This window comes from Vulpes lagopus, chromosome 19, assembly GCF_018345385.1.
Source record: "Vulpes lagopus strain Blue_001 chromosome 19, ASM1834538v1, whole genome shotgun sequence".
Lineage (NCBI taxonomy): Eukaryota > Metazoa > Chordata > Mammalia > Carnivora > Canidae > Vulpes > Vulpes lagopus.
This window is the reverse complement of record NC_054842.1, coordinates 33,726,568-33,753,830: the sequence shown is the minus strand read 5'-3', so window position 1 is coordinate 33,753,830 and position 27,263 is coordinate 33,726,568. Positions and strand designations below refer to the sequence as shown.

Below are 27,263 nucleotides of genomic sequence, written 5' to 3'. Positions count from 1 at the left end.
TGTAAAACACTAACTTCTTTTTAAATTTTCATGTCTTATATAAATTACACTTTACCGTTTGCAGTTTGTTTTTAATTACTAAAAATTGTAAAGCTTCCTTTGGTCAGGAATTGTATCTCTTACCTGTAGGTAGTGCTAAGTATTTATACAGGGTCATACATAACTGAGGTATTCTGCATAAAGAAAAGTGTACCTGTGTTTAATTTAATGTTTCCCTCATCTTTTTATCAGTCTACAAATAAGAAACCTCGAAAATCTCCAGGAGAGAAGAGTAGAATTGAATCTACTGTTAGAGGAACAGGTCGTGGAAGAGCTAATGGGCACCCTCAACAGAATGGTGAAGGGGAGCCTGTCACATTATTTGAAGTGGTGAAATTGGGGAAAAGTGCAATGCAGGTAAATTTTAAGTGTTTTTATTTACAAAGCAGTACACCTATGTGAATCCTTTTAAGTGACATTTTACATATCTTGCTGATTGTATAACATTGAGAAATTTATCTTAAAAACTTTTGTTTTCTAAACAGTATTAGGAAAGGCACTTTAGATTACAGTGTACTGAGTAAAATGACTTTTGTATAATAGCTACCTAAGAAAATTTTTATTGCCATAGTATATTTTTTTAGAATCAGGCTTAAAATAAGTCATATGTGTACTGAAGAATATTTCAAATAAGAAAGGGCATAACAAAGGATTACATAGTGAACTAGGAATAACCGTAATTAATATTCCATAATTATTTTGTGTATGTGATCTTTTATAAACTTCTTATTCTCCCTTCTCTTTCCTCATTCACTTAACATATATTACTAAATATTCTGCAAGAGCTCATAATTATTGGCTTCTTACTAATTTATTGTAAGGTAAACCATAATTATTTTGTTATTCTTTTAGTGCATCTTTACATTTTTTTTTACTGTTAACAGAAGTCATTCATGTTTACTTCTTCAATTCTTATTTTCGTTTTAAAATAGTTGAGGTAAAATTATTTGGTGAAAGGTTATTTCTTAACTGTGTAATACATAAATACATTCTACTCTTCAAAACATTTTACTAGTATATCTTTCACCAGAGTCTACCTAGCAAATGAATACTTTATATTTAGAATCTATTTGGTAACATCGGTGAAAATTGTATTTCATTGTTTTATTTATTTACTTAGTTATTTACTTTTAAAGATTGATTTATTTATTGAGGGAGAGAAAAATCCAAGCAGATTCCACACTAATCATAGAGCCCCACACAGGGCTTGATCTCATGACCCTGAGATCATGACCTGAGCTGAAACCAAGAGTTGGAGGCTCAGCAGACTGCACCACCTAGGTGCCACTGTAATTCATTATTTTAATCTGCATTTCTTTGATCACCAATAATAAAAGTTCAGCCTTTTTATTCACTATTTATTTGCTCATTTGCTCATTTTTTATACTTAATTTTCAGTTTCTTTAAAATTTAGGTAACTTAAGAAACAGGTTTACTTTTAGAACTTTTCATTAGTATACTTTTTATTTTTTAACCTGTATTTCCTTTTGCATTCCTTAAGGGAGTTTGGTGTTTACTCCTTTTTATGTATGTTACCAAATTGATATGTTCAAGGATCTTGGAATTCATGTGGGAAGAGAGGGAGGTGGGGTAGTGTGATGATGCTAATGGTAAAAGAAATACAAAATTTCCAGTTAATTTGAAGCAATGGTCAGACTCTAAGATACATAAGTATAATTTTAAAATAATGGCCTTTAGCTACAAAGCTTGATAGTTTCTTTATTACACTTTAGTAGAAAATTGTTAGCAAGCTATAACTATTTTATTTTTGAAGGGTATTTTATGGCTTTCCACTTTTAGGTGGAAACTTAAGCAGAAAAATGAAGGAAATTTATTTTTTATTTTTATTTTTATTATTTTTTTTATAGATTTATTTATTTATTTTAGAGAGAGCATGCCAGTGTGAGCAGGGGAATGGGCAGAGGGAGAGAATCCTCAAACAGACTTCCTGCTGAGTGCAGAGCCTGACATGAGGCTTGATCCCAAGATCCCAAGATCATGACCAGAGCCGAAATCAAGAGTCGGATGCTTAACCGACTGAGCCCCTCAGACACCCCAAGGAGGTTTAGTTTTATGTATAAATTTAAACATTGCATTTCAGTATTTGCTTTCATTTTTTTCATGTAAGATTTTATAAGATCTTTGTATTTATAAAGGTAATTTTAATGTATATTGTATTAAATCTCAATACCAGCTTCTTAAAATATGAAAAATAACTTCAATATTTAATGTAACAAAATTTGGTCTAGAATTTGAAACCAAATAATGACTATTTTGTAATTTTTTTTCATTCAGGATTCTAATTATGGGCATTATTTCCTCTGAATTTACTTTTTAATTTTTAATGTTTTTATACTATTCCTTAACATTACTGGGCCATAATTTATTTAAACAGTTTTTATTTCACCTGCTTTATTCTTAAAATATAAACTGCACTACTAAAACTAGTTTACTATTCATATAAACCAGACTAGTTTTATTTTATTAACCATAATACTTCTTTGAATAGTCAGATATCTATCTAAAATGTATGTGTGGGAGTGTTTTTGTAACATAAATTTCTGAAAGTAGTTGCTGAGTAGAGGGAATGCATATTTATTTATTTATTTATTTTTATTATTTATTTATGATAGTGAGAGAGAGAGAGAGAGAGAGAGAGGCGCAGAGACACAGGCAGAGGGAGAAGCAGGCTCCATGCACCGGGAGCCTGATGTGGGATTCGATCCTGGGTCTCCAGGATCGCGCCCTGGGCCAAAGGCAGGTGCCAAACCGCTGCGCCACCCAGGGATCCCGGGAATGCATGTTTAAAAAATTGATGTTTCTTTTATTGAAGGTGGCACACTAATCTCACTATTACCTCCTCATTTCAAACATAATGATAGATGAATATTAAAAATAAAATACAGACATTAATGAGTTTAGAAACTAAATGTGTGCCTTAAGTAGAAGATAGTCTACAATGATGAAGAGGATTGGGTTTAGCATAGAGAAGAAGGTACTTACAGCCAAGAATTTGGTTTTTATGTGTTAAAAGGACTCAAATTGTTTCATGAAACAGAGGAATAGAGTCAGGCTTATTAGTATATGAAGCCAGGGCCTAACATTAGTCTCCATACTTTTAAGGAGACTGAAGAAAGGCACTGATAACTGTTGCATAAGCTAAAGCATATGTTTAGGGGATTATGTATCCCAGGTTACCTTTGAGACTCCTAGTTTATGCTTATTGTTTATGTAGTTATTAATAGAGACTCTTAATACTCAAGAGGGTCCTTGGTTGGATAATAATCTAAAACTTTTTTTATGGGAAATCAAGAGCTGAGAAAAGGGAGAAGACAGGCATCGTTCTTAAAATGAGGACCAGAATTGAAATGTCTGCTTAACTAAGTTGGTGACTGGGTCTATAAAAATTCACCATATTATTTTAAAGCTATAAACTCTAAACCTGCATATATGATCTAGTTCTGCAGTGGAGTGACCAGGATGAGCAGAGATAATCACAAAACTTCAGATGGGGAGGGATGAATAGTAAAAGAAATAAATAGCAATTTAAGGTACTAGAGAGATGAAAGGAGAAATTATATCTAACAAAAAAGGGAATAAATTTAATTAGTTTTACTGAGGGAAAGAAACTACTGTAGATGCCATCAAAGGGAGGATTCAAAAACTGACATTTATTAGGCATTCGTTTAGAATGTAGTCCGGAGAAATAAAGAAGTAAATGTGAAAGAGCAGTTGCGTGACTTTGGTATGTATTGAAGGGCTCAAAATATGCTAGAGGAAGAAATCAAAGGGAATAGAAGAGACATGGTTTTTAGGAGATAATTTTAGAAAAATTTCTTAGGCATATTTCTCAGATCCAGAGTTTGTTCTCAGGAGTGAGCAATGTAAGTAAAAATAATTACTTATTTTTAAGTAGTAGAGTATAGCTGCAGAACATGAAGGATTAAAAGGGAATCTTTAAATAATTTCAAGGAATATTTGATCCTATTGTCTGACCACAGTGCAAATAACATTGAAATACAAAAAATAGATTCTTCTTAATTATACTTACAGATATGGTTAAGAGGTTATATAAAGAGTTGATGTGTGAATGTTAATTAAAATACTGTTAGTAAAAATATTGAGGCCAGTTAAAGCACTAATTGAATAAATATACAGTCTTAAATGTATTAATATTAGCAAAAGCAGTAGAAACTAGAAAAAGAGCAAACCTAAGGAAATTAAGAAGAAAGAGAAATAATTAGGAAGGAAGGGATAAAGTAGAAATGGAAATTAAATAGAGAAAGAAATTGTAGAAAAGGCCAATTAAATAAAAATAATAATGATTGGGGGTCAATACATTTTTAAAACCTAGAAATTTTATCTGCATAAAGGTGGTTTACTATCCAAGGATAGTAAAATATGTTTAATAGTAAACTATTATACTATTAAAAAATATTTTACTATAATATACCAGATAGACATGTTTTGGAAGGGAGAACTTATCCTTATGTGAAATGTTTAGAAAAAAAGCATCCGATAAAGTTTAGGTGATGTTTGTGATGAACAGTAACTCTTAGTGAAATAGGAACAAGAGGGAATTTCCTTAGCTTGGTAAGGAAGATATAAAATTATACATACTTATAGAATATGGAATTGTCTGTGCAGATTTTTCAGGATAAATTATTGACTATTAGAACTAATGAAAGTGTTCGGCGAAATTCCTGAAAAGAAAATTGACATTAGAAAATTAGCCTTCTGTACAGCAGTAATAATCTATTAGAATATGTAACAGGAGACACGAGCTCATTCAAATAAAGTGCTAAAGATGAAATGATAAAATTTTGGCTATAACACTATAAAATACTGTGTCTCACTCCTCAGATTGAATAACATTAAAATAGTAGAAGATACTAAGGGTCAGTAAAGCTATAGAGTGCCAACTATTGGGAGTACAAATCTGTCTAAACCCTTTGGAAAAAAATTTGGCATTATCAAGAAAAGTTGGATGACCTATCTATCCATTTTTCATTCATTTTGTAAATATTTAATGAGTGCCTACACTGTGGAAGCCATCTTTTTATTCTTCTTTGATTTTTTTTTTTAATTGTGACTACTTTGAAGAAAAGCAATTCATTTCCTAGATGTAACCTCTAGAAACTTTTTTGTGTATATAAAGGAGGCAAATACAATTCTTTTTATTGCTGTTTTGCTTATAATAGCAAAAAAAAAATACATTTAGAACCTAAATGTATATGAATAGGATAATCGATAAATAAAATGTGGTATTTGGACTTACGTTTTCTGTAGTGATTAAAATGAGTGAACTAGAGCTATAGGTAGGTACTGTTATGCATTATTTCAGAAATGCAGAAATGCATTTTAAAGGACAAAGCAAAGCTACAGAATGATACATACTATATTGTACCACTTATGGTAAAGTGTAAACACATAAGTTCAAATGAAGTTTATGATATTGTTTACCTAGAAGATAGAAAGAGAATGGGATCAGATAGGTCTATGTGGGGTGCTGCAACTGAAACTGCAGAAGAAGGAAAAAGAAACAAGTGTGGTTGTAAAATATTAAGTGTCGTTGAAGCTGGGTCCTCTTTACCTTGTCTATCGTGTTTATTGTGTTATCTGAAATAAAAATAAGTGTTTCTGAAATGCTTCCCCAAACAAGGTCTTCTTTAGTCAGTATGTTTGGAAAATGACTGCATCCTTTCCCCTTTGGAGAGGTACAAAATGTGAAATCTTTGATTAGATTTGTATTGAAAAACCTGATTAGTTTATTCAGCATTCCATAAACCCTTGATTCCTACAACTATTTATGGCTTTCCTGTCTTTTCTCCCTATCAGAATTGTAAAGAATCCATTTCACTAGCTGAATAGGTACTTATGCACCTCTTGTAACCAGAGGCTGTATATTCAGAACTAAAACCACAGTTTTGTCCTCAGGGAAGCATATTTAGTAAGAAGATACACAGGGTGGGTTGAAAATACGAAAAATTCACTTAGGCCTATGGAAGGCTTGCCTAAATACATAAAGCTTGTACTGTGACTTGAATGATGGGTGGGAATTAGATAGGCAGCAAAGAGTATTTCTTATAGTAGAAACAAGACATGTAAAGATGAGATCTATACCTTTTACTGTAGAGGGCATACAATGCTCTAGTAAAAATAGAGCTAAGAGAAAGGTTAGATTCTGTACATTGATTGTTTTGATAGGGAAAAAAACCAAGAAGACAGAAAAGCCATACATAATTGTAGGAATCAATGTTTGTGGGATGCTGAATAAACAAACAAAAAAATCAGGTTCTTTAATACAAATCTTCTCAAAATCTTCACATTTTGTGCCTCCAACAGGGGAAAGAATGTAGTAATTTTCCAAAAATATTGGCTACAGAAGACCTTTTTGTAAAATTGATGGCATTTTAGAAAGAAAAGGACTTTATTGATGAATGGTAGCATTTTTAGAAATACTTTCCTAGATGCAGTTTAGATAATGATTTGGAGGTTGTAGGACTGGAATCAGAATCTTTTTACTGATCCAGATTTTTACTAATCAATTAGGAAGAAATGCATGTTTAAATTTAGAGTGTCAGTGAGGATGAAGAGGAAGTGACAGAGTCTACAAATATTAAGGCTATGGCGTGATTCTGAAAGATGAGAAAAAGGAAAAAATCTAAGGTGATTTCTAGTTTGACTTGGTGGTGTTCACCAAAGAAAATTTGCATGACGATAGGTGTTGGAGGATGGATATGGAAATAATTTGGTTTGGACATTCTGACTTTTAGATATGTGACACTGAATGCATGTTGAATCTTGGAACATTCATGTTATTTACTTAATCTAACTGGTATTTTTTTGTTGTTGTTGTAGTTATGAGCTTATTAGTAAGCATTTAAGTGAACTTCTGTAATCATTGGTATTTGAATTCTGTTCCCTCAGATATCAACTAAAAACGTTGGATTATATAGGTTATTCATTCAACAAAAATTCATTAAAAGCTGATTGTTTCAGGCATGGGGTTAGGTGCAAGAGATACAGATGAACTAAACTTGTCTGATCCTTGTCTGCCTAAACTTTCTAATCATAGAAGGGAAAGCAAATCCACCATACTAATCAAATGGTCTGTTAACATACCATCACAAACCATTGATAAATACTAATTGTCTTAGTGTACTACTTATTAATAATAACTTCTGTGAATAGGAATTGGAGTTAGACTATAAATGAGATGTACCTCCTGACACAATTTAGTCTCCTGTTTGCTTTTGACATGTGACTGAAGGGAAAACTGGTTTTGTCCATTTCAGTATGATTGGAAAAAGAGAGATGTCTTAGGGGATAGTCTGTGATCAGTCATTCTCTCTCCTTTAGAGAGGAAGCTTTGTTCTGATGTAAAGGAAACTTGAATTTTTAAAGGCCATTGATTTCTTCTAGTCCCCAACATACAAATGATGTTGCCAAAATCTCAACATATAAAATACAGAGAAATTCTTCCTCAAGATTTACCTGTGTGCGTTTTACTGACTACACTAAAGAAAGTGGAAAAGCACCTGTGAGTTTATTTAAATCTCACCTGTTAACTTGTGTTTGAACTCATAGTTATACAATGATTTCATAGAAATTGCATACATTACTGAGCCATTAATAAAATGGATAAAAGTGTTTCATAACAACTGAATTTCTAAATGTTCATTGCAAAACTTAAAAGGTTCAATAAGTATTAAAATGGCTGGAGAATATTGAAGAAGTGTAATTATAAAAGAAATTCTAATGAGATATTAGGAGAGAGAGCAAGTATATCACTGACTGAAATGAATCTGACAAAGATGGCCAGAAGATATTGAAGGAAGGAAATATTACAATGAAGATAGGAGTAAAACCTTAGAGAATTAAGCAGATATAAATACTAGCTATGATTAGTAGAATTAGTCAAAATATAACATAGGAAATATGTGTTTATAGCTATGACTACTGCTGTAAGATATTGGATAAAGGATTTAAAAATCATAAAAAAATAAAAATCATATAAAAATACTAAAACATTTATTCTGATTTTTAAAATTTAAATTCAGTTTGCCAACATACAGTATAGCATCCAGTGCTCATCTTGTCCCATGCCCTCCTTAACGCCTGTCACATGATACCCTATCCCTCTACCCGCCTCTGCTCTGCAACCCTTTGTTTCTAGAGTTAGGAGTCTCTCATGGTTTCTCTTAATTTTTCCCCAGTTTCTCCACCTTCCCTATGGTCCCTTGCACTATTTCTTATATCCCACAGATGAGTGAAACCATATGATAATTGTTTTTCTCCGATTGACTTATTTCACTCAGCATAATACCCTCCAGTTCTATCCATGTCTGTGTAAATGGCAGATATTCATCCTTTCTGATGGCTGAGTAATATTCCTTTACACACACACACACACACAGACCACATCTTCTTTATCCATTCATCAGTTGAAGGAAATCTTGGCTCCTTCCATAACTTGGCTATTGTGGACATTGCTGCTATGCATATTGGGGTGCAGGTATCCCATCATTTCACTACATCTGTATCTTTGGGGTAAATACCCTGTAGTGCAATTGCTGGGTCATACATTTAATCTGATTTTTAACATCATAATGAAAAATTTAAATTTAACATAAACATCTAGAATAAGCTTAGCTGAAGTAGAAAACTAATAGATGTTTAAACAAGACAGAAGTTTATTTTTCTCATATATAAAATAGCGTAGATACGTGATCATTCCCATGGTAGCAGGAAGTTGTCTAATAATTGAAATTGTTAATATTTTAGCAGTCAAAATGTACATAATCACAGTTTCAGTAGCTATATATTTTGATATTACTAAAAAATGAAATTTGTGTTTGAAAGGAAGCTGTGGGCAGCACAGTTGTAGATACTCACCCATGCAGCACACTTTAGGTTCTGTTACAAAGCCCCATGAATATCTTTGTGTCCTATCCAGTTCTTATTCCTATGTCTTGATCCTAATGAGGAGTCTACATTAATAATGACAGTCAACCACATTACATTTCACATGTCCCATGATTGAGTTGATAATTTAGGGGTGGATGTGGAAGGGGAGGAGTGCTACTGGTGCCAGGCCCTGGGCTCTTGAGGTGAACTCTCCATTCTAGACCTCTTAGTTTCTACAGATAAAGGCAAACAAGAGTGGCCAGAGCCTGGTAATCCCTAACAATTGTACCTTTGTGGACATTGATTACCTGTACAACCTCAAATGTGACAGAAATGGTATTTGAAGGTCCAGTAGTACAACCAGATGTTATTTTGCCAGTGGGTGAACCTGATGATCATCCATGATTTGGAAAAAGAAGACCTGATCCTACAACATAGCATCTTTGTTGGAATAGCATCCCTGCTAGGATGCCTGTGCCTTTTAAACTCAGGCTGGGAAGCTAAGCTGCAGAGGCTCTTTTGTGACTGTTATTTGATAACATTCCACATACATGCTGGTGGTACACTATAGGCAGCTCATTCTATATTAAGCAGCAGTAGAACACCTCTGGGAAAATCCTTGATGAGATGGACATTGCTAGCTCTGCCTATTTTGAATCTTTATTTATTTATTTTTATTTATTTAGAGAGAGAGAGGGAGAGAGAGGCAGAGACACAGGCAGAGGGAGAAGCAGGGTCCATGCAGGGAGCCCGATGCGGGACTCGATCCTGGGTCCCCAGGATCACACCCCAGGCTGAAGGCGGTACTAAACCACTGCGCCACTGGGGCTGCCCCAGCTCTGCCTATTTTGAGATGAAGGCTAGGGATGAATTACTCTCCCAGGATGATAGTCTTCTCAGTATACACTTCTGTGGAAGTCCCCTGCTGGTAATTTTTACATGGATAAGAAATCCCCTCTCATCCCTTACGGACATTTGACAACTAGCCCCCGTGTTATCAGTGTGGTGGTCCTTTTGGCCATTGTTGGTAATATTGAAATCCTGGTGCTCATTATCAATAGGAAGAAGGGGAAGATTGGAATCAAGGACTGGGGAGTTAACTATATAGTCCAACATAGGTCTATGTGGGGATGGGTAAGAGGATAGGATTCAGGACCACATCAGGGTAAAACTTGTTTCTTGGCCTAAAGCAGGTACTTCCTCTACTGCTATTTTTTGTTCTCTCTCGTCCCCTCCATCTGAACAGTTGTGGTCCCTGGGCCATCTCTCTTTCTGGCTTTATGTCCCATCCTCTTTTGAAGAATTCTTCTAATATTCCTTTTTCCTCTTGGTCCAGAGAAAATAAATCCTGGTCCAGAGAGAAGTAAAGGCAGACACAAGAAGTTTTCATTGAATGGTATCTTTGATTATGTTTAAAAGGTTAAGATCATATCCCAGGATTGTTTAAAAGTGATGGAATACATTTTGAAGGCTTAAATGAAATTAGGTGAGAAACTGTTTTTCTTTTTTGAGTTTAGGTTACTTTATTTGCTATATCTCATTACAGAGGAAAGATTAGCAGCTTAACCCTGAATTATCTGCTAAGTCATGTGGTCTTCTTGATGAGCAGAAAATTTGGACTTACATAATAGCCATATTACACTCTGTTATACCACCACCAGATATATTTCTCGCTTAAAGGGGATCTTATCCCCTTTTAAAAAAAGTGTAAAGTGTAAAGTGTAAAAAAGTGTAAAAAAGTAAAACTTTTTTTTTGGGGGGGGAGCAGACTGTCTAGAAACTGTCAGTGTTTATTCTTTAGCTCACCATTATTATAGCTGATATTAGTAATATTATATAAAAATGTACATATTTGGTCTTTGGTAATTTGGGGGAATTTCTTAATATAATGGATTCAATAAAATATGAAGAAGACATAAGGAAAAAGTTTGAATTTGTATAGATTATGCCTCCCAAAACCACAAACAGCTTGTTTTTTGGATCCTAGAGGAGGATGTATGTAAGAGGCAAAGGAAATAAATAGAACTTCACAAATACTAATTGGATGAATGAAATCATTTCATCAGTCAAGGTATTATCAAACCAAGGCACATACCTTAGAATCATGGCATCTTAATTTGATCTTCAGAAACCTTCAGATTTTATAGCCTAGGATTTTCAAAGAAATGATTATATATTTTTATACAGTAATCATTGTTAGTCCCTTTTAGAGATTTGGCTGAATTACCTTTAAACTCCTTCATCGTTTAAGTACCATGGTCACGTCTTATCATGTGCGTATTTTAAATTGAGATTGGAACTGGTCCAGGATATTTCACAGTCAGCTTAGTGCCTTAAAACTTTTAGGTTATTTGAGAAGAGTAAGGAAGTTCTAAACATAAACTTCATTTCTCCTAGTTTCTTTGTGTTTGATTATGTAGTATTTGAATTACTAAGTTTTTTTTTAAGCACTCTAGTCCTCTACTTTCTTAGAATGAAAAGTAGTAATATATAGAATATACAGAATGTTTTAGGACAGAAGATATAAATTGTGTATTTCATAGGTATTTGAAAATCTTCAAATGATAGGTTAATATTTACTTAAAAGTGGTTTGGGGGTTTTTATTTTTTTTAATGGTTTTTACATAATTACAGTGTCTCTCTGAAATTAACTGTGGATCTTTTAACTTGTTCTCAAAAATTTTAGCAGCTACGTAGGGTAGCTCTAAAAATTAAATTACAAATACTGGTGGCTTATCATGATAGACTTTAACTTCTCATTCTCTAACCATTCTATACCAGAATTAGTGGTACTCATCTTTTCTTCATGTGATGATTCAGGGATCACTCTCCTTCCATTTTCTGGTTCTTTTTTCCTTTAGAGCTTCAATGTAGTTTCCATTTAGATGTTAGAATAGAAGAGAGCATAGAACAGTACCTACTTCTTAGAAGCTTTTGGCCCCTCTGTTTACATTCCATTAATGAGAACTTAGTGCATACTAAAATGATCTGGGTAATGTAGTTGGTGACTGGGTACCTGCTTTTCTATTTTAGTACACACTGTGGAAAGGAGAACACAAATTTGTATGCCACAGTTACTTTTAGATGATTAGAGTAGAGGTATTATTACATATTTTTGTTTTTAATTTCTTTAGAAGACAGTACATTATAAAAGAGGCTGTTTAGTGTTAGGATAAGAGCATTAACTGCCTATAAATTATTTAGAACTAAAGTCCTAAAGGAAGCTAGGAACTCTAATTAGGAATTTTTACAACCTCTATTGAGTCATATCCAAAGTTACCTACGATTACGCACATGTTTAGCTTTGGGAAAAATACATTGCTATATTGTTCTAGTACTTGCTGATATCAAGCTGTGGCTTTGAGTGTTTCAGATATTATTAATTTTCTTCATGATATCCCCTAATCTTCCAAAGGCATCATCCAGTTATATCATCTTTTATACAGATGTTCAAGGACTGATCAAGTAAGTAAAGATATGACTGTTACTATCTGTGTATACATATATTTGATTATATATCAGTATAATAGTTTATTTTATGAAGTCATTTTTAGTTAAAATGGCCTTTATGTACATACATAGTTGTATATATTTGTCTTATTGGTTATAACTATTTAAATACATATAAAATAGGTTAGTTTTTTTTACTGGCTTTATTACTAAAGAGGGAACCTAACTTATATTAATGCTTCTGGCTGAAATACGTTACTTATACTTTCAGTAATTTAAATACAGAAAACATGCTTAAATAAAGGTATTGAGGTATCAATGAGATTTCTTCCTTTTTTTTCACCTCAGTAAATTTGGATTGAGTGCACTTGTACAATTTCTTACTCTGAAGGCTAACTTTAATCATATATAAAGTAGAACCCCTTCTCCACCAAAAATATTTAAAATTTCTTTTCAAACTGCTGAAGAAAATTATATATATCTGTTAATATAGTTCCTTATTTTGATAAACTTTTGTCCTAAGACTTTGAGATAGAAAGATGGAGGAGATAGATCTCTTCCCTTCTGGTGAGGACCTTTGATCTAGTATAGGATTTGTTAACCTGGAGTCAGTGCTAGAATTTTTGGCAGGCATGAACATAAATGAGAAGAATAGTAAAAGATTTGGAATTGATTTTTAAAGAAATAAGAGGAAGCCAATCTAGGATATTTAAAAGAATTGTTAATGACATTTAAGATTAAATTTGTAGCAGTATCACATTATTTAACTGTTTGATATTCCTCCTGGAGCTCTGTAACCAAATATTAGAAATATGAATTTCCTGTTCAGTATAAAGAACAAAAACATAGGTTGTGATTGGTGTGAGGGACTTCCTTTTTAGTTGTTATAGTCTTTTGAGGGTTTTGAATTAGTTGAAACAAAGACTGATCTGACATAGATAATCTTAGAAAATATCTTGTAGATATTGTGCTGTTGGCAGCATCATTAGGATAGGATATGACTGTCTCTTAACTGGGTGCAGAAAAGGACTCAGCTGAATCTACTTCAAGAAGGATAAAAACCCCATATCCCCTCTTAAAACTCCAACCTTTACCCATCACTCAGAGATACTTACCTTGTTATATTCTTTGCTGGCTTCTTGTAAACTCTGTCATCGTGTGATATTAAACTTGATTATGCTTAGGTTTTTTCTTTTCATGTGTTGTAAGTAGATCTGACAAATATTAAACTATATTTTTACTAAAAATATATTTTACTCTCTATATATGTATATTTCAAACGTTTTATTTATTTAGAGAAAGAGAGAGAGAGTCTGAGTAGGAGGAGATGTAGAGGGAGAAGGCGAGAGAAAATCCCAAGCAGACTTTGCGCGGATCTCAGAGCTTGACATGGGGCTCCATATCTCGATCTGAGATCATGACCTGAGCCAGACAGAATCAAGAGTTGGATGCTTAATTTACTAAGTCACCCAGCTGCCCCTATTTTATTCCATATTTTAACGAGGAAGAATATGGTTAATAGGACTGAACAAGGTTATTGTGCATGATCTGATAGGAACTCATTTACCTATTATATCCATAGCCTAACTTTATTTCTTACGAATATATTAATATTTTGTAATTTAGGTATCTTGATTTCAGACGACACATGAAAGAGAACTCAATGCTTTGAAAGAGTTTTTGCCAACTTTATGACAATTCTGCAGCAACCGCAAGATAAGCACATTTACACTGTAGTTGTCAAAATACTGTGTCATCATATCCACTCATATTTCCTTTTTAAAAAATTTTTAATTTAAATTTCCTTAACATATTTATTATTAGCTTCAGAGGTAGTATTCGGTGATTCATCAGTTATATATGACAGCCAGTGCTCATTACTTTAAATGCCCTCCTTAGCCCATCACTCAGTTACCCTATCTCCCCAACCATCTCCCCTCCAGCAACCCTCATTTTGTTTCTTGTAGTTAAGAATCTCTTATGGTTTGCCTCTCTCTGTTGTCCTCTTGTTTTTCCTTTCTTTCACCTATGTTCACATGTTTTGTTTCTTAAATTCCATATATGAGTGAAATCATACAGTATTTGTCTTTCTCTGACTTCTTTCACTTAGCATAATACCCTCTAGCTCCACCCACCTTGTTACAAATGGCAAGATTTCATTGTTATTGATGCCAGAGTAATACTCCATTGTGTGTGTGTGTGTGTGTGTGTGTGTGTGTGTGTGTGTGTGTGAAACATCTTCTTTATCCATTTATCTGTTGGTGGACATCTGGGCTCTTTCTATATTTTAACTATTGTGGACATTACTCTTATAAACATTGGGGTGCATGTGCTCTTCATTTTTTTTTTAATTTTTTTTTTTTTATTTATTTATGATAGTCACAGAGAGAGAGAGGCAGAGACACAGGCAGAGGGAGAAGCGGGCTCCATGCACCAGGAGCCCGATGTGGGATTCGATCCCGGGTCTCCAGGATCGCGCCCTGGGCCAAAGGCAAGGCGCCAAACCGCTGCGCCACCCAGGGATCCCCTGCATGTGCTCTTCAAATCATTGTTTTTATCCTTTGGATAAATATCTAGTAGTGCAGTTGCTGGGTTTTCAAGTGGCTCTATTTTTAACTTTTTGAGCAACCTCCGTACTGTTTTCCAAAATGGCTGCACCAGTTTGCTTTCCCACCAACAGTATAAGAGGGTTTCCCTTTCTCCACACTCTCATCAACATCTGTTGTTTCCTGAGTTAATTTTAGCCATTCTGACTGGTGTGAGCTAGTATCTTTATAGTCCTTGTTTTGAATTCTAGTTCTGACGTCTTACTTATATCTGTAATTGTTAAATCCCTGGCAGTGAGTACTGGCTCCTGTTCTTTCTTTTTTAGTGATCGCTTTTGCATTGTCATTACGTGCAGAAAGGAACAGATGAAGGAGAGGGAAAATAAAACAATAGAAACCACAAAAACAAAAAATATCTACACTAATCAGAAGATAATAGAAACAAAAAGAAAAAAAATCAAACTATAAGTAGAACAGAACACAACTATTAACTATATCCTTGTTTATTTTGGTCTGTTAGAAGAAGGAAGTAGAATACAAAATAACTAAGAAATTAAAACTTTTATATATAGAAAACATAAAATTGAAATAAACGAAAAGAAACCAAATATTAAGAAAATAAATATATAACATAAACATAAAATTAAAAATCAAAATACTCTAAGAATTGATAGGAAAATAGTTGAAAAGTAAAAAATAAATAAATAAGTAAATGATAGATAAATAAATTAGACTAAAGATTAATAAGAGAAAAACCATAGATACCGTTTTCCTCAAGAGCTGAAATTTTGTAATTCTCTGTGACCTGTAAACTTTGTATTAGCTCGATGTTCTTGCTGTTCTTCTGTTGGAGGGGCCTGTTGCATGATTTTCCACGTGTCCCTGCCTGGGAGGAATTGCACCCCCCTTGCCAGGGAGCTGAGGTCAATGTAAGTGGCTCAGGATCTCACTGTGTCATGCTGTTTTGCTCCCTGAGGGTTTTTGCACCCATTTGTGGGGGGCTAACAAAAATGGCAAAGCCTCCCATTTCTAGCAGGGGTGCTGAAATTTCACATCCCCCACTCTTCAGTGAGCCCTCACAGAAAAGCAATCAGTCTTTTCTCCCTTCTATCCCTCTGACCTGGGTGTTCACCTAGCCTGTTACTCAGCATTTTTATCTCAGGCACAGAACCCATTTTGAGTCTCCAAACTATATCTACTCCTGCAATGCAGATCTGTGCTGTTCCTCCCAGGGGAGGAAGGGGGGATCTCCAAACACCTTTGCATTTTGCTCCACCTCCTTCTGGAGAATAGGTGCCTGTCCATGCAGTGGTTTGTGGTTTATGGTTTATGGCAGTACCAAGCAGAAAGGAGGTGCCTATACTCGCTGTTTGCAGGCAGTGTCTTTGCTTTGATGTTTGGGAACTCTGCCACCCTTGGGCACCTTGAGAATCCTGAATCCACATGGTCCCATCTGGGATTCCACCTCACTTTGCCCCCCAAGCACTTTTCAGGAGGACTTCTAAAAGTTCGATTTTGAATTCCGTTGCTTATTACACTTTCCAGGAGTTGGCTTACGTAGACTCTTCCCCCTTATCCTGTGTTTTAATTTCCACTATTTCACCTCAGATTCACATCTCTGCACCTTGTACCATGCAAAATGTGATTGCTTTTCTATTTGTAGAATTGCAGCAATTCATTTTTTTCTCAGATCTCTGGTTAATTTCACAGGCATTCAGAATGACTTGATAACTATTTAGCTGAATTCTAGAGACCAACTATTTAGCTGCAGTTAGGGTCTGGGTCTCCTAGTTCTTAGCTATCTTAATTCCTCCTCTGAAAATATCTATTTTGAAATGCTAACAAATTGGACAACTTAGAAGAAATGGAGACATTCCTAGAAATATAAAACATTGAAAACCAAATCTGGAAGAAATAAGATAATGTTAACAGACTGTTTGCTAGCAATAAAATTAAAATAAGTAATTAAAAAATAAATAAATTCCCACTGATGACAACAGGTCCACGACCAGATGTTTTCTCAGGCAAATTCTACCAAACACTTAAAGAAGAGGTAATGACTTTACTTAAAATCTATTCCAAAAAATTTTTGAGGAAGGAAACCTTCCAAATTAATTGTATCGTGCTAGCATTACCCTGATTCACAAAGCAGATAAAGATATTACCCCAAAAGGGAAAACTAAATCCCAGTATCTCTGATGGACATAGATGCAAAAATCTTCAAAAAATATTAACAAGCCGAATCTGTCAATACATTAAAAAATTCATTCACCATGGTCAAGTAGAATTTATTCCTGGAAAAAAAAAAAAAAAGAATTTATTCCTGGAATACATAGTAGCTCAGTATTTACCAAGCAAAGAGTGTGATACATTACGTTAATAAGAGAAAATGTTAAAACCGTACAATATCCAGAAAAAGCATTTGAGAAAGTACACCTAGTCATGATAAAAACCGAAGAGAAACAGATTTAGAGGGAACATATCTCAACATAATAAAGCCCATATATGAATAACCCACATGCTATATCATACTCAATGGTGAAAACTGATGCCCTTGCCTCAAAGATAAGAAACGGGACAACTTTTTTCTACATAATAATGGAAATCCTGGCCAGAGTAGTCAGTCAACAAAAAGAAATTAAAGGCGTCCATATTGGTAAAGAAGTAAAACTTTGCCGATAACATGGTCCTATATATATACATAATCCTAAAGACCACTCAAAACTACCAGAACTGACAAAAAAATTCAATAAATCCTAGGATTAAAAATTAATATACAGAAACCTGTTGCATAAATATACACTAATAATGAAGTAGCAGAAAGAGAAATTAAGAAAACAGTCCCCATCCCATTTACAGTTGCACCAAAAAGAATGAAATACTTAGAAATAAACTTTACCAGGAGATGACCTATATTCGGGAAACTAATACTGATGAAAGAAATTTAAGGTAACAAACACATGGAAAAATTAAGTCTATGCTCATGGATTGGAGGAACTAATATTTTTAAAATGTCAATATTACGCAAAACCATCTACAGATTTAATGCTGTTCCTATCAAAATGCCAACAACATTTTTCACAGAACTGGAACAAATAATCCTAAAATTTGTATAGAACCACAGTTCTACACAGAAGACCCAGTGTTGCTAAAGCAATATTGAAAAAGAAGAACAGAGCCAGAGATACCAATCTCAGATTTAAATATATACTATAAAGCTGACACAAAAATAGATGCAGAGATAATTGAAACAGAATAGAGTCTAGAAATGAGCCCATGCTTATATGGTCATCTATGACAAATGAGGCAAGAATGTACAATGTGGCAAAAAAAATTCTTTCCAACAGATGATTTTAGAAAAAGTGGATGGCTACGTGCAAAAGAATGAAAATAGACCACTTTTTTACATCATACACATAAACTCAAAAAGAATTAAAGACCTGAAATCATAAAATTTGCAGACAAAGAAACAGGAAGTAATTTCTTTGACCTTAGCTACAAAAATACTTACTAGATATGTCTACTCTGTCAATGGAAACAAAAGTAAAAGTAAACTATTGGGACTACACTGTAATAAAAGTGCTTGCACAGCAAAAGAAACAAAAATACAAAAGGGAATCTACTGAATGAGAGAAGATACTTGGAAATGATATGTCTTAACTAGGGGTCAATATCCAAAATACATTAAGAATTTATTAAGCTACACTGTAAAGGAGCAAAAAATCCAATTAAAAATGGGTAGAGGACCTGAATAGACATTTTTCAAAAAAAAACTATACAGACAACCAAAAGACACATGAAAAGATGCTCAAATCACTATCAGGGCAATGGGAATAAAAATCACGGTGAGATATTCTTTTTTTACCTATCAAAATGTCTAAAATAAAAAAAATAAGTGATGGAAAGATTGTAGAGAAAAGGAACCCTTATTCACTGTTGGTAGGAAATAATTGGTATAGCACTATGGAAAACAGTATGGAGATTCCTTAAATTAAAAATAGAACTATCATATGATTCAGTAATTCCATTTCTGTGTATTTGCCCAAAGAAAATGCAAACACTACTTTGAAGAGATATGTATACCCTTATGTTTATTACAACTTTATTTACAATAGCCAAGATATGAAAGCAATCTTAGTGTCCAGTGATAGATGAATGAATAAAGAAAATGTGCTACACACACAGACATGCACACACATTGCTCAGCCATAAAGAAGAGTTCAATCTTGCCATTTGCAACAACATGGACAGACGTAGGGTATAATGCTATGTAAAACACAAAGAAAAACAAATATGGTTTCAGTCATGTAGTATTTATGAAAAAATCAAGTGAACAAAGAATAGTGAAGAAATAGAAAAGACTTAAAAACAGAACAAACTGGTCGTTGTCAGAGGGGGTTTGGGTTGTATCAGGGGTGTGAAGTACGTATAGGAGATTAAGTGTATACTTAGTTTTGATAAGCTCTGAGAAATGTATAGAACATTTGAGTCATTGTATTTTACATCTTGAAACTAATATAACACTATGTTAATTATACTTGAATTAAAAATTAAAGAAAATATTCATTTACCAAAGCCCTGGTAACAGTAAGACTTCTCATTTTATAATAGTATTTGTCATTTTGAAAGACAAAAATGGTGGCATTTTGAATGTTTCTTTGATTATAAGTTTTCTTTGATTTGAAGTAACTCAGGTTACATTTTTTTCTGAAATATTTATTGTCCAGTTACATTTCCTTTAAAAGTATAAAAAAATTCATTCATTTATATAATACAGAAACAATAAAAATTTTAGGGATTGTTTTTGGTATTGCTGAAGTGATTGGAAAGTACAAATTAATTAGCCAAGAAAATTCCCAAAATGAAAAGTAATGAGAGGCTCTAATAGTAGACTATCTCGTAAAGCTACAGATAATATTAATGTAAATCATTTATTCAACAACTGGCAGATGGATCAGTTGACCAAAAAAAGACCTAAGTATATATGGTAATTGTTAAAAATTATGTTCTGTCCTTTCTCTTCATAATTAACAGTTGATTAACAATTTGGAAAAAGATCTGTTGCATCATACAATATACCAAAGTCTAGATGTAGCAAAGAATTAAATAATAAAAAAAAAGAAAAGAATTAAATAATAAAAAATAATATAATAAAATAATTAGAAAGCATATAGATGGAATATTGTTGGATTTGAGAATTATAAAATTATAAAAGCATATTTAAATATTTTCCTTATTTCAATACCATTAATATTTCACCCTTTTACCATTATAAAATATTTCCTGTTTAGTGCTTCTGAACTTCAATGTTAATTTGATGTTAATATTGCCATTTTAGCATTTCTTTTTCTCTTTCGATCTACGTCTTTATTTTTATAATTTAAATTTTATTTTTATATAAGCAATACACGCACATGATTTTTTTAAAAAAAATCAAATGGTATAGTGACCAAAATAGCAGTCCCCTATTTTTTTTCCCACCTCCCGTCTTGCTTCTTAGAGTAGTTTCATTTCAGTTTTTTTTCTGTTATTTACTCTACATAATTTTTTGACAGGATTATGGTAATAGAACGGGATGACCAGGAAGTAGCAGATACATTTAAAGGCTTAGTAAGATAAATGTGAAATAGAGATTGGGAGATAACCCTCTAAAAACTTTAGGAGCCAGTGGTTATATTACTAAAGTTTCTGGCCATTCTGTTTTCTGGGACATGTCATCAAAATAGTGAAATGAGAGTACCTGGGTCGCTCAGTGGTTGAGTGTCTGCCTTTGGCTCAGATCATGATCCCAGGGTCCTGGGATTAAGTCTCCATACAGGGAGCCTGCTTCTCCCTCTGCCTATGTCTCTGCCCCTCTCTTTGTCTCTTTCTCATGAATAAATGAATAAAATCTTTTTAAAAAGATAGTGAAGTAAGATGATGTTTTGTGTATTGTAAAGATGGTGAAGGTGTCTGAGGATTGTTGTGATGGACAGACATAAGTGTGGCCCCTCAGAAATTGTTCATGGTATTCATGTTCTTGACTCTTTCCTTGTGTGAGACCTGTGGCTTACTTCTAACCATCAGTTATAGCCACCATGATGGGGAGGGGGGTGCAATTCTGTGATTACATTATTTTATGTAAGATGTTATTTTATTAACACATTTGCTCTAGGGACTTTTCCTTGTTGGTTTAACAAAGTAAGTGATGTTGGGGAACCCAATGTGGCAAGGAACTGTTCATATCTTCTTGGCCTGGAGAGTTCTTTCCAGCCACTTCCAACAGAAGGTCCGGGACCTCAGTTTTACAACCAGTCACAAGGAAATAAATTCTTCCAACAATGTAAGTGAGCTTGGAAGTGGATTCTTTCACATTTGAGTCTCCAAATAAGAATATAGAGCAGTAAACACATTGATTGCAGTCATGTGAGACCCTAAACAGATTTAGGTGAGGTGTGTCTAGATTCCTGACTCCAGGGATCCCTGGGTGGCTCAGCGGTTTAGCGCCTGCCTTCGGCCCAGGGCATGATCCTGGGGTCCTGGGATCGAGTCCCACATTGGGCTTCCTGCATATGGAGCCTGCTTCTCCTTCTGCCTGTGCCTCTGCCTCTCTTTCTCTCTGTGTGTCTCATGAATAAATAAAAAAATCTTAAAAAAAAAATAGATTCCTGACTCACAGAAATTGTGAGAGAATAGATGGCCAAGACAGCTATATTATGGCAGAGAGCAGGAGCAACAGTGGGAAGGTATCCTTCTTCTATTCTAGGCAATAATGTCTTACTTTAAGAGATGATTTTTAATTGGAGAAAAAGGCATTAGCTTGGTCAGTAGTTGCATATTAAGTGCTAGGCATTGCAATTAAGTTGCAAGTCACCATCTGATTAAGTTTGTGATAATCCATAGTTCTCTAGGATCGATCTGACTGTTATGTATACCAAACTGTTGAGTTTAACTGGGATGTAATAGTTTTCACCACCTCTGCTTCTTTGAAGTCTGATTAAACTCTGCACTTACTCCAGGGATATAACATTGCTTCTAGTTTATTGTTTTTGATAAGGAGAGGAAGTTCCATGAACTTTAGACATCCCTGCCATTATGCCCCCTTACCTCATGGGTCAGAAAGTCCACATGGGGTTCTTCCAGTTGTCAGGTATGTCTATCCCAAGTGTATATTTAGAAACCAAGGAAATAACCACAGAGGGGTCCCTCAACTATTTATGTTCACTATCCGTCAGACTTGATTTATAACTCCATATATCACCTGACCACAGTTAAGTCTCTAATTTAACTGGTGGACCACAGTAGCATTTTGAATCCCTAGGAATTAAGATCAGTTCAGAGTGTCTATTTATACATGAAATGTTTAGATATTTCCTTTTCACAGTGCATCATACCTCTAATTAATGGCTACAAATTGAGGAAGGAGTAGAGGGTGTATAGTGTGTGCTTGTAATAGTTATGCAAGGTTTTTCTTCAAGAGACTTACCTTTTTTTTTTTTAAGATTTTATTTATTTATTCATGGGAGACACACAGAGAGGCAGAGACATAGGCAGAGGGAGGAAAAGCAGACTCCATGTAGGGAGCCTGTTGTGGGACTCGATCCCAGGACTCCAGGATCATGCCCTGAGCTGAAGGCAGAGGCTCAACCACTGAGTTACCCAGGTGTCCCTTCTTCAAGGGACCTACCTTGTTTCCATATCATTTGATGTTCTTTGAGTCTGTAAACTAACTCAGGATTGGCAGCAAGTGAAGGCTATAACTCTCCAATGTGTTGGTTGATCTGTTAGATTTCTGGCTACCAGATCCAGAATTTTTTCTGTTGCATAAATCAAATAATGTTATGGTAGGCTTTGTCCTCTATTGTTCCTAGGAGTACTCTATTGCCAAAGATCTTTCTATAGGGCAAGACCTTCTGATTACCGGTAGATCCCTGCTGCCTTTAACAGATAATGTTCCCACCTTATCTTTCATGATTAAATATGGCCACTTGAGTCGTGTTACTTTGGATGCCATCATGTCCATTGGAACCTCAGAGATTTTCTTAATGGCCACATACCTTATACTGGGCTTACATAGGAGACTAACCACAGACCTTCATAAGGATGTAGATTCTCCCTTTACCAGTGTGGTTCTCATTGCCTTCTGGTCCCTCTTATGCAACACAGTTGAGGAGTAGGGATATGAAGTTCTTACCTGATAAATCCAGTCCCATATTCCTAAATCCCTAAATCATTAGTATTCTTTACTCCATCCATATCAATGCCAGGGAAGCTCTGTTTTCTTAACCTTTAAATGCAACTCTTAGCTCACCAACCAGATAAGAAATTATAGTAATTTCTAGCTATATGAACTGACACGTTAAATCTGGATTCTCCAGTAAGTATGCTTATATCCATTAGTTTGCCCTGAGGTAGAATTCTATTTCGTCCTCCTTAGTTAGATGCTTTTAGAATCCACTCCCACATGTGTCCCTCAGGTTTCTGTTGGGTATGAAAGCTCTTCACTGTTGGGACATTGTGAGTACTTGTCTCCCTGTCAAATGTTGAGATTTGACCATAGTTATGAATCTAGTGGTAATAGAGCAGGTTGTGGGTCCTAAAAATGAGCATTCCTTTTCAGGGTATCTGCCCATGTAAGATTATCAGAGATTTTTCAAGACAGGGAAGGCTAGTATTCTCAGATACTGGAAAGCAAGCTACTTTCACTCATATTGGAGGCTCCCAATTATGAGTGGGATTTTCGGGAGGGGGGAATATGGACAGGGTCAAAATTGTTAAGTTCCATGTAGGATAAACCAGGTATCTCTGTTCCTAGCTTCAGAATCCCATTCTTTTCCTGTTCCACGTCCTAATTTTCAAATGAAATACTTGATGAGACTGAATTAAACTGTTGTTGTAACTCAGCAGCCTACACAATTGAATTTTTGCCTTGATTGTCAGCAGTATCATTCCCATACCTACAAGAAAGAAGGTAATTCTTCTTGGGGAATGTTGGACGTTATCTGGTTCTCTCGTTGTGACTTGAGCTGAGAAATTGTGGACTGAGCTTGTCGTTTTCTAAGTGCTCAAGTATATACAAAAGGATTTGTACTATACTACTGTCCTTACAGTTATCATTACTGCCGTAATGGCAAATAGAGTAGCCACTTACGGTTTCAAAGAATGTGCCTGATTTAATGCTTCATCATAGTGTGCCACATAGTGCTTGATTGGTTTCTGAAATATTTCCATGTAATAGATTACTAGTATCCCTTTTCTTTGGTGAGGAGCTCTGCCCTGTGCTTAATCCCAAGAGCATGACCAAACCATTCCCCAAATCTAATCTTTACTGGTTTATCTTCTGAAACCACTCCTGGGACCAATTTTGAACCAATGGATTTGATCCAGAGTCAGAAACCACACAGTTATTTGATTTGGTAAAATCACATATAATTACTAAATTATGATAAAGGAATAACTATAAAGATGTAAAGATAACACTAAAGAGACTCTCTAGTTGAAAGAGATTTCTCAAGGGATGGGAGACTTGAATGTGGGGATTCTCTTCCCCAGGCTTGGGTTTGGACCTTGTTGGAGAAAGTGAATTTGCAGCCTGTTGAATGGCAGAGAGGTTCACTGGATTGTCTTAGCCAGAGCTGGTTCACATTTGCTAGGCAGCAGGAAACAAATTCTGAGATCTAGTTCTGTTGCCAGTGGTAGACAGAGGAAGATGAGGCACTGCTGCCAGATGAGAATTGGAGCATGCCAGTGTCTGTGTTAGGAGGGTTGCATCAAGAGGGTAATCACCAGTCCCAGGCTGTAGCACAAGAATGCCAAAGAACTGCACACTCTTCCTCTCCCTCTCCCTCTGCTTCTTTTCCTGCTCTCTTTCAAATAAATAAATCTTAAAAAAAAAAAAAAAAGAAATACTCTTAGCATGAGGATGAGATAAACTACTACTGATTGTGCAGCAAGAGCGAAAAACACAAAAATCTAACATATCCAAACTAGGAAGAGAAGTCCCCTTTCCTCTTTGAGTGTCCTTCCAGAGCTCTGTGCTAATAAAGCTTAACTTAGTGTTTACTGTGAAGGAGGGGTACTTGTAAAGTCTAGTCCATTATTATAGAGCAGATACTGGTAGGGTACTTTTGGTGCTGAGGTACAATAAATTGGTAATTGATGTACAGAGGTTTTCCTCAAATGTCTGGTGATGGCAACTATATGCTTATCTTAAGAGAGAGACATTGAATGCAGATGAGTGATTTGTATGTGGAAGTAGAGTTTGTATATGTTGGGTTTAATTATTGGTCCTGATATTTATAAGATTTTTTCCTTGGAATTCATGAATTTTATCTAGTTATAGTTATATATATCATTTCCCATTAATTCTGGCAGGAAGAAAGTAAGTCATGTTTATATTCAAATTTAAGTCTTTTATTGATCAGGTAGATTTTCCTCTTAGAATGATCAGCTTCATTGTGTTTTTTCCTTCTTGTTCCTTGTTAAACACTTATATATGTTAGATCTCCTATTTACACATCTGCCAAGTATTATACTCCTTTCCTTATGAATTCATTTTTATATTTTTCTTTTATATTGAGGTTTATTTCCCCCACTGAACTTCTAGGACGTTAAATTCCTTTTCCATAGTGATTATTCTTTCATAGAACCGATGAATGGGTAGCCCCAGTGGCACAGCGGTTTAGCGCTGCCTGCAGCTCGGGGTGTGATCCTGGAGACCCTGGATCGAGTCTCACGTCGGGCTCCCTGCATGGAGCCTGCTTCTCCCTCTGCCTGTGTCTCTGCCTCTCTCTCTCTCTTGTCTCTATGAATAAATAAATAAAAAATCTTAAAAAAAAAAAAAAAAGAACCAATGAGTATAGGAGTCAGCTCAACTTATCCTAGTGGTCTCCCTGCAGTTCCTCTGAGGCCAAGAATTTATGGTGGGTCTTCCTTGGACCACATGCCTCAGGGCTTATACCTACCCTAAAGAAGATTAAGTAATCTCTGAAGGGTCCAGTTTTTGAAGGAAGAAATAGCAGTCTTTCCAGGGTTGGTTGGTTGTTTTTGGTCTGGTATCTACTCATCTCATGCTTAGCTCAGAAAAGTACTTAATTTTCTATTTCTTTTCTCTACCAACCCCTACAAGAATCCATAGCCTTGCTTGCATCCTGCAGGCTTTGCTGCCTTGCCTGCCCTAGCAGTTGTTTTGTCCTGAATGAAAGTGTGATGGCTAGTATATAAAAAATTCATATTCAGGTCATCATTTGCCAGAATCCCTCAGATGAGAGCTTCTGCAAGATAAATATCACATATTATGAACTGGAGAGAAATATTATAAAAGCTTGAAGTTAAGAGAAGTGATATTTAAAAGTGTCGTTTTAATTTTTCTGTACCATTTTATTTAGGCATCACCATTACAGTACTCAGGCTTATATACTTGCTGGTAGTCTTTCAGTTTCAAAAGCAGATGATAAAAAACTAGTACCAAGTGAAAGTATTAAATATGCTGTGTATGGGACATTGTGTTGTCTGAAAAAGCATTGAAGTGATACTGTAATCTGTGATTCCATTCCTAACTATGGAATAAAATCTATCCTGTTACTTGAAGGTCACTTCATTTGTCTGAGATTAAAAACAAATTTCTCTGAATTTATGCAATAATGCAGTTGAGTAAAAGGGCAGTCATGGGTTCACATTGGCCAGAAACTGCAGTTAGTCACTATAGTAGGAATAAGAGTAACAATGAAAGAAATAGCATTACATGTGTAAGATTAGTTTTTTCCGTTGAAGTATTAACTTAAAAAAAGTCAACAACAGGGGAAAAAACCATCTTTGGAGAGCTCTGAAAACCAAGAACAATTTACCTTATGCCTGAGGGTAAAATAACAGTTTAGTCTCATGGAGTAATAAAGAACTCTCAGTCTACCTGTGGAGTATTTACATTTACAGAAAACATGTATATGATATTGCTATAAGCTACACTGAAAAAAATAAATATTAATTATTAAATAGTCATTCTCAGTTTGAAAGAGGAAAGGCACTTGATTTAAGATTTCTAGTTAGGGGGGGATTCCTGGGTGGCTCAGCAGTTTAGCGCCTGCCTTTGGCCCAGGGCACGATCCTGGAGTCCCGGGGTCGAGTCCCACGTCAGGCTCCCTGCATGGAGCCTGCTTCTCCCTCTGCCTATGTCTCTGCCTCTCTCTCTCTCTCTCTCTCTGTCTGTCTATCATGAATAAATAAATAAAATATTAAAAAAAACTGGTGTGTAGCCTGTGTACTATTTAAAAAAAAAAGATTTCTAGTTGGGGTCATTAGTTTACAATGTAGCATGTTATCTTTGCCATCTGCTTGTCTTCC

The 27,263-nt window shown here is 34.9% G+C and overlaps 1 protein-coding gene across 1 annotated transcript in view; it reads left to right on the top strand.

Moving 5' to 3' along the window:
• The window catches only part of STAG1 (stromal antigen 1), a 401,833-nt gene that overhangs the window by 148,355 nt on the left and 226,215 nt on the right, over positions 1 to 27,263 (top strand). Inside the window, exon 4 of the mRNA XM_041733757.1 lies at positions 232 to 396. Within this exon, the coding sequence (XP_041589691.1) occupies positions 232 to 396 (165 nt within the window). The remainder of the gene's footprint in view (positions 1 to 231; positions 397 to 27,263) is intronic.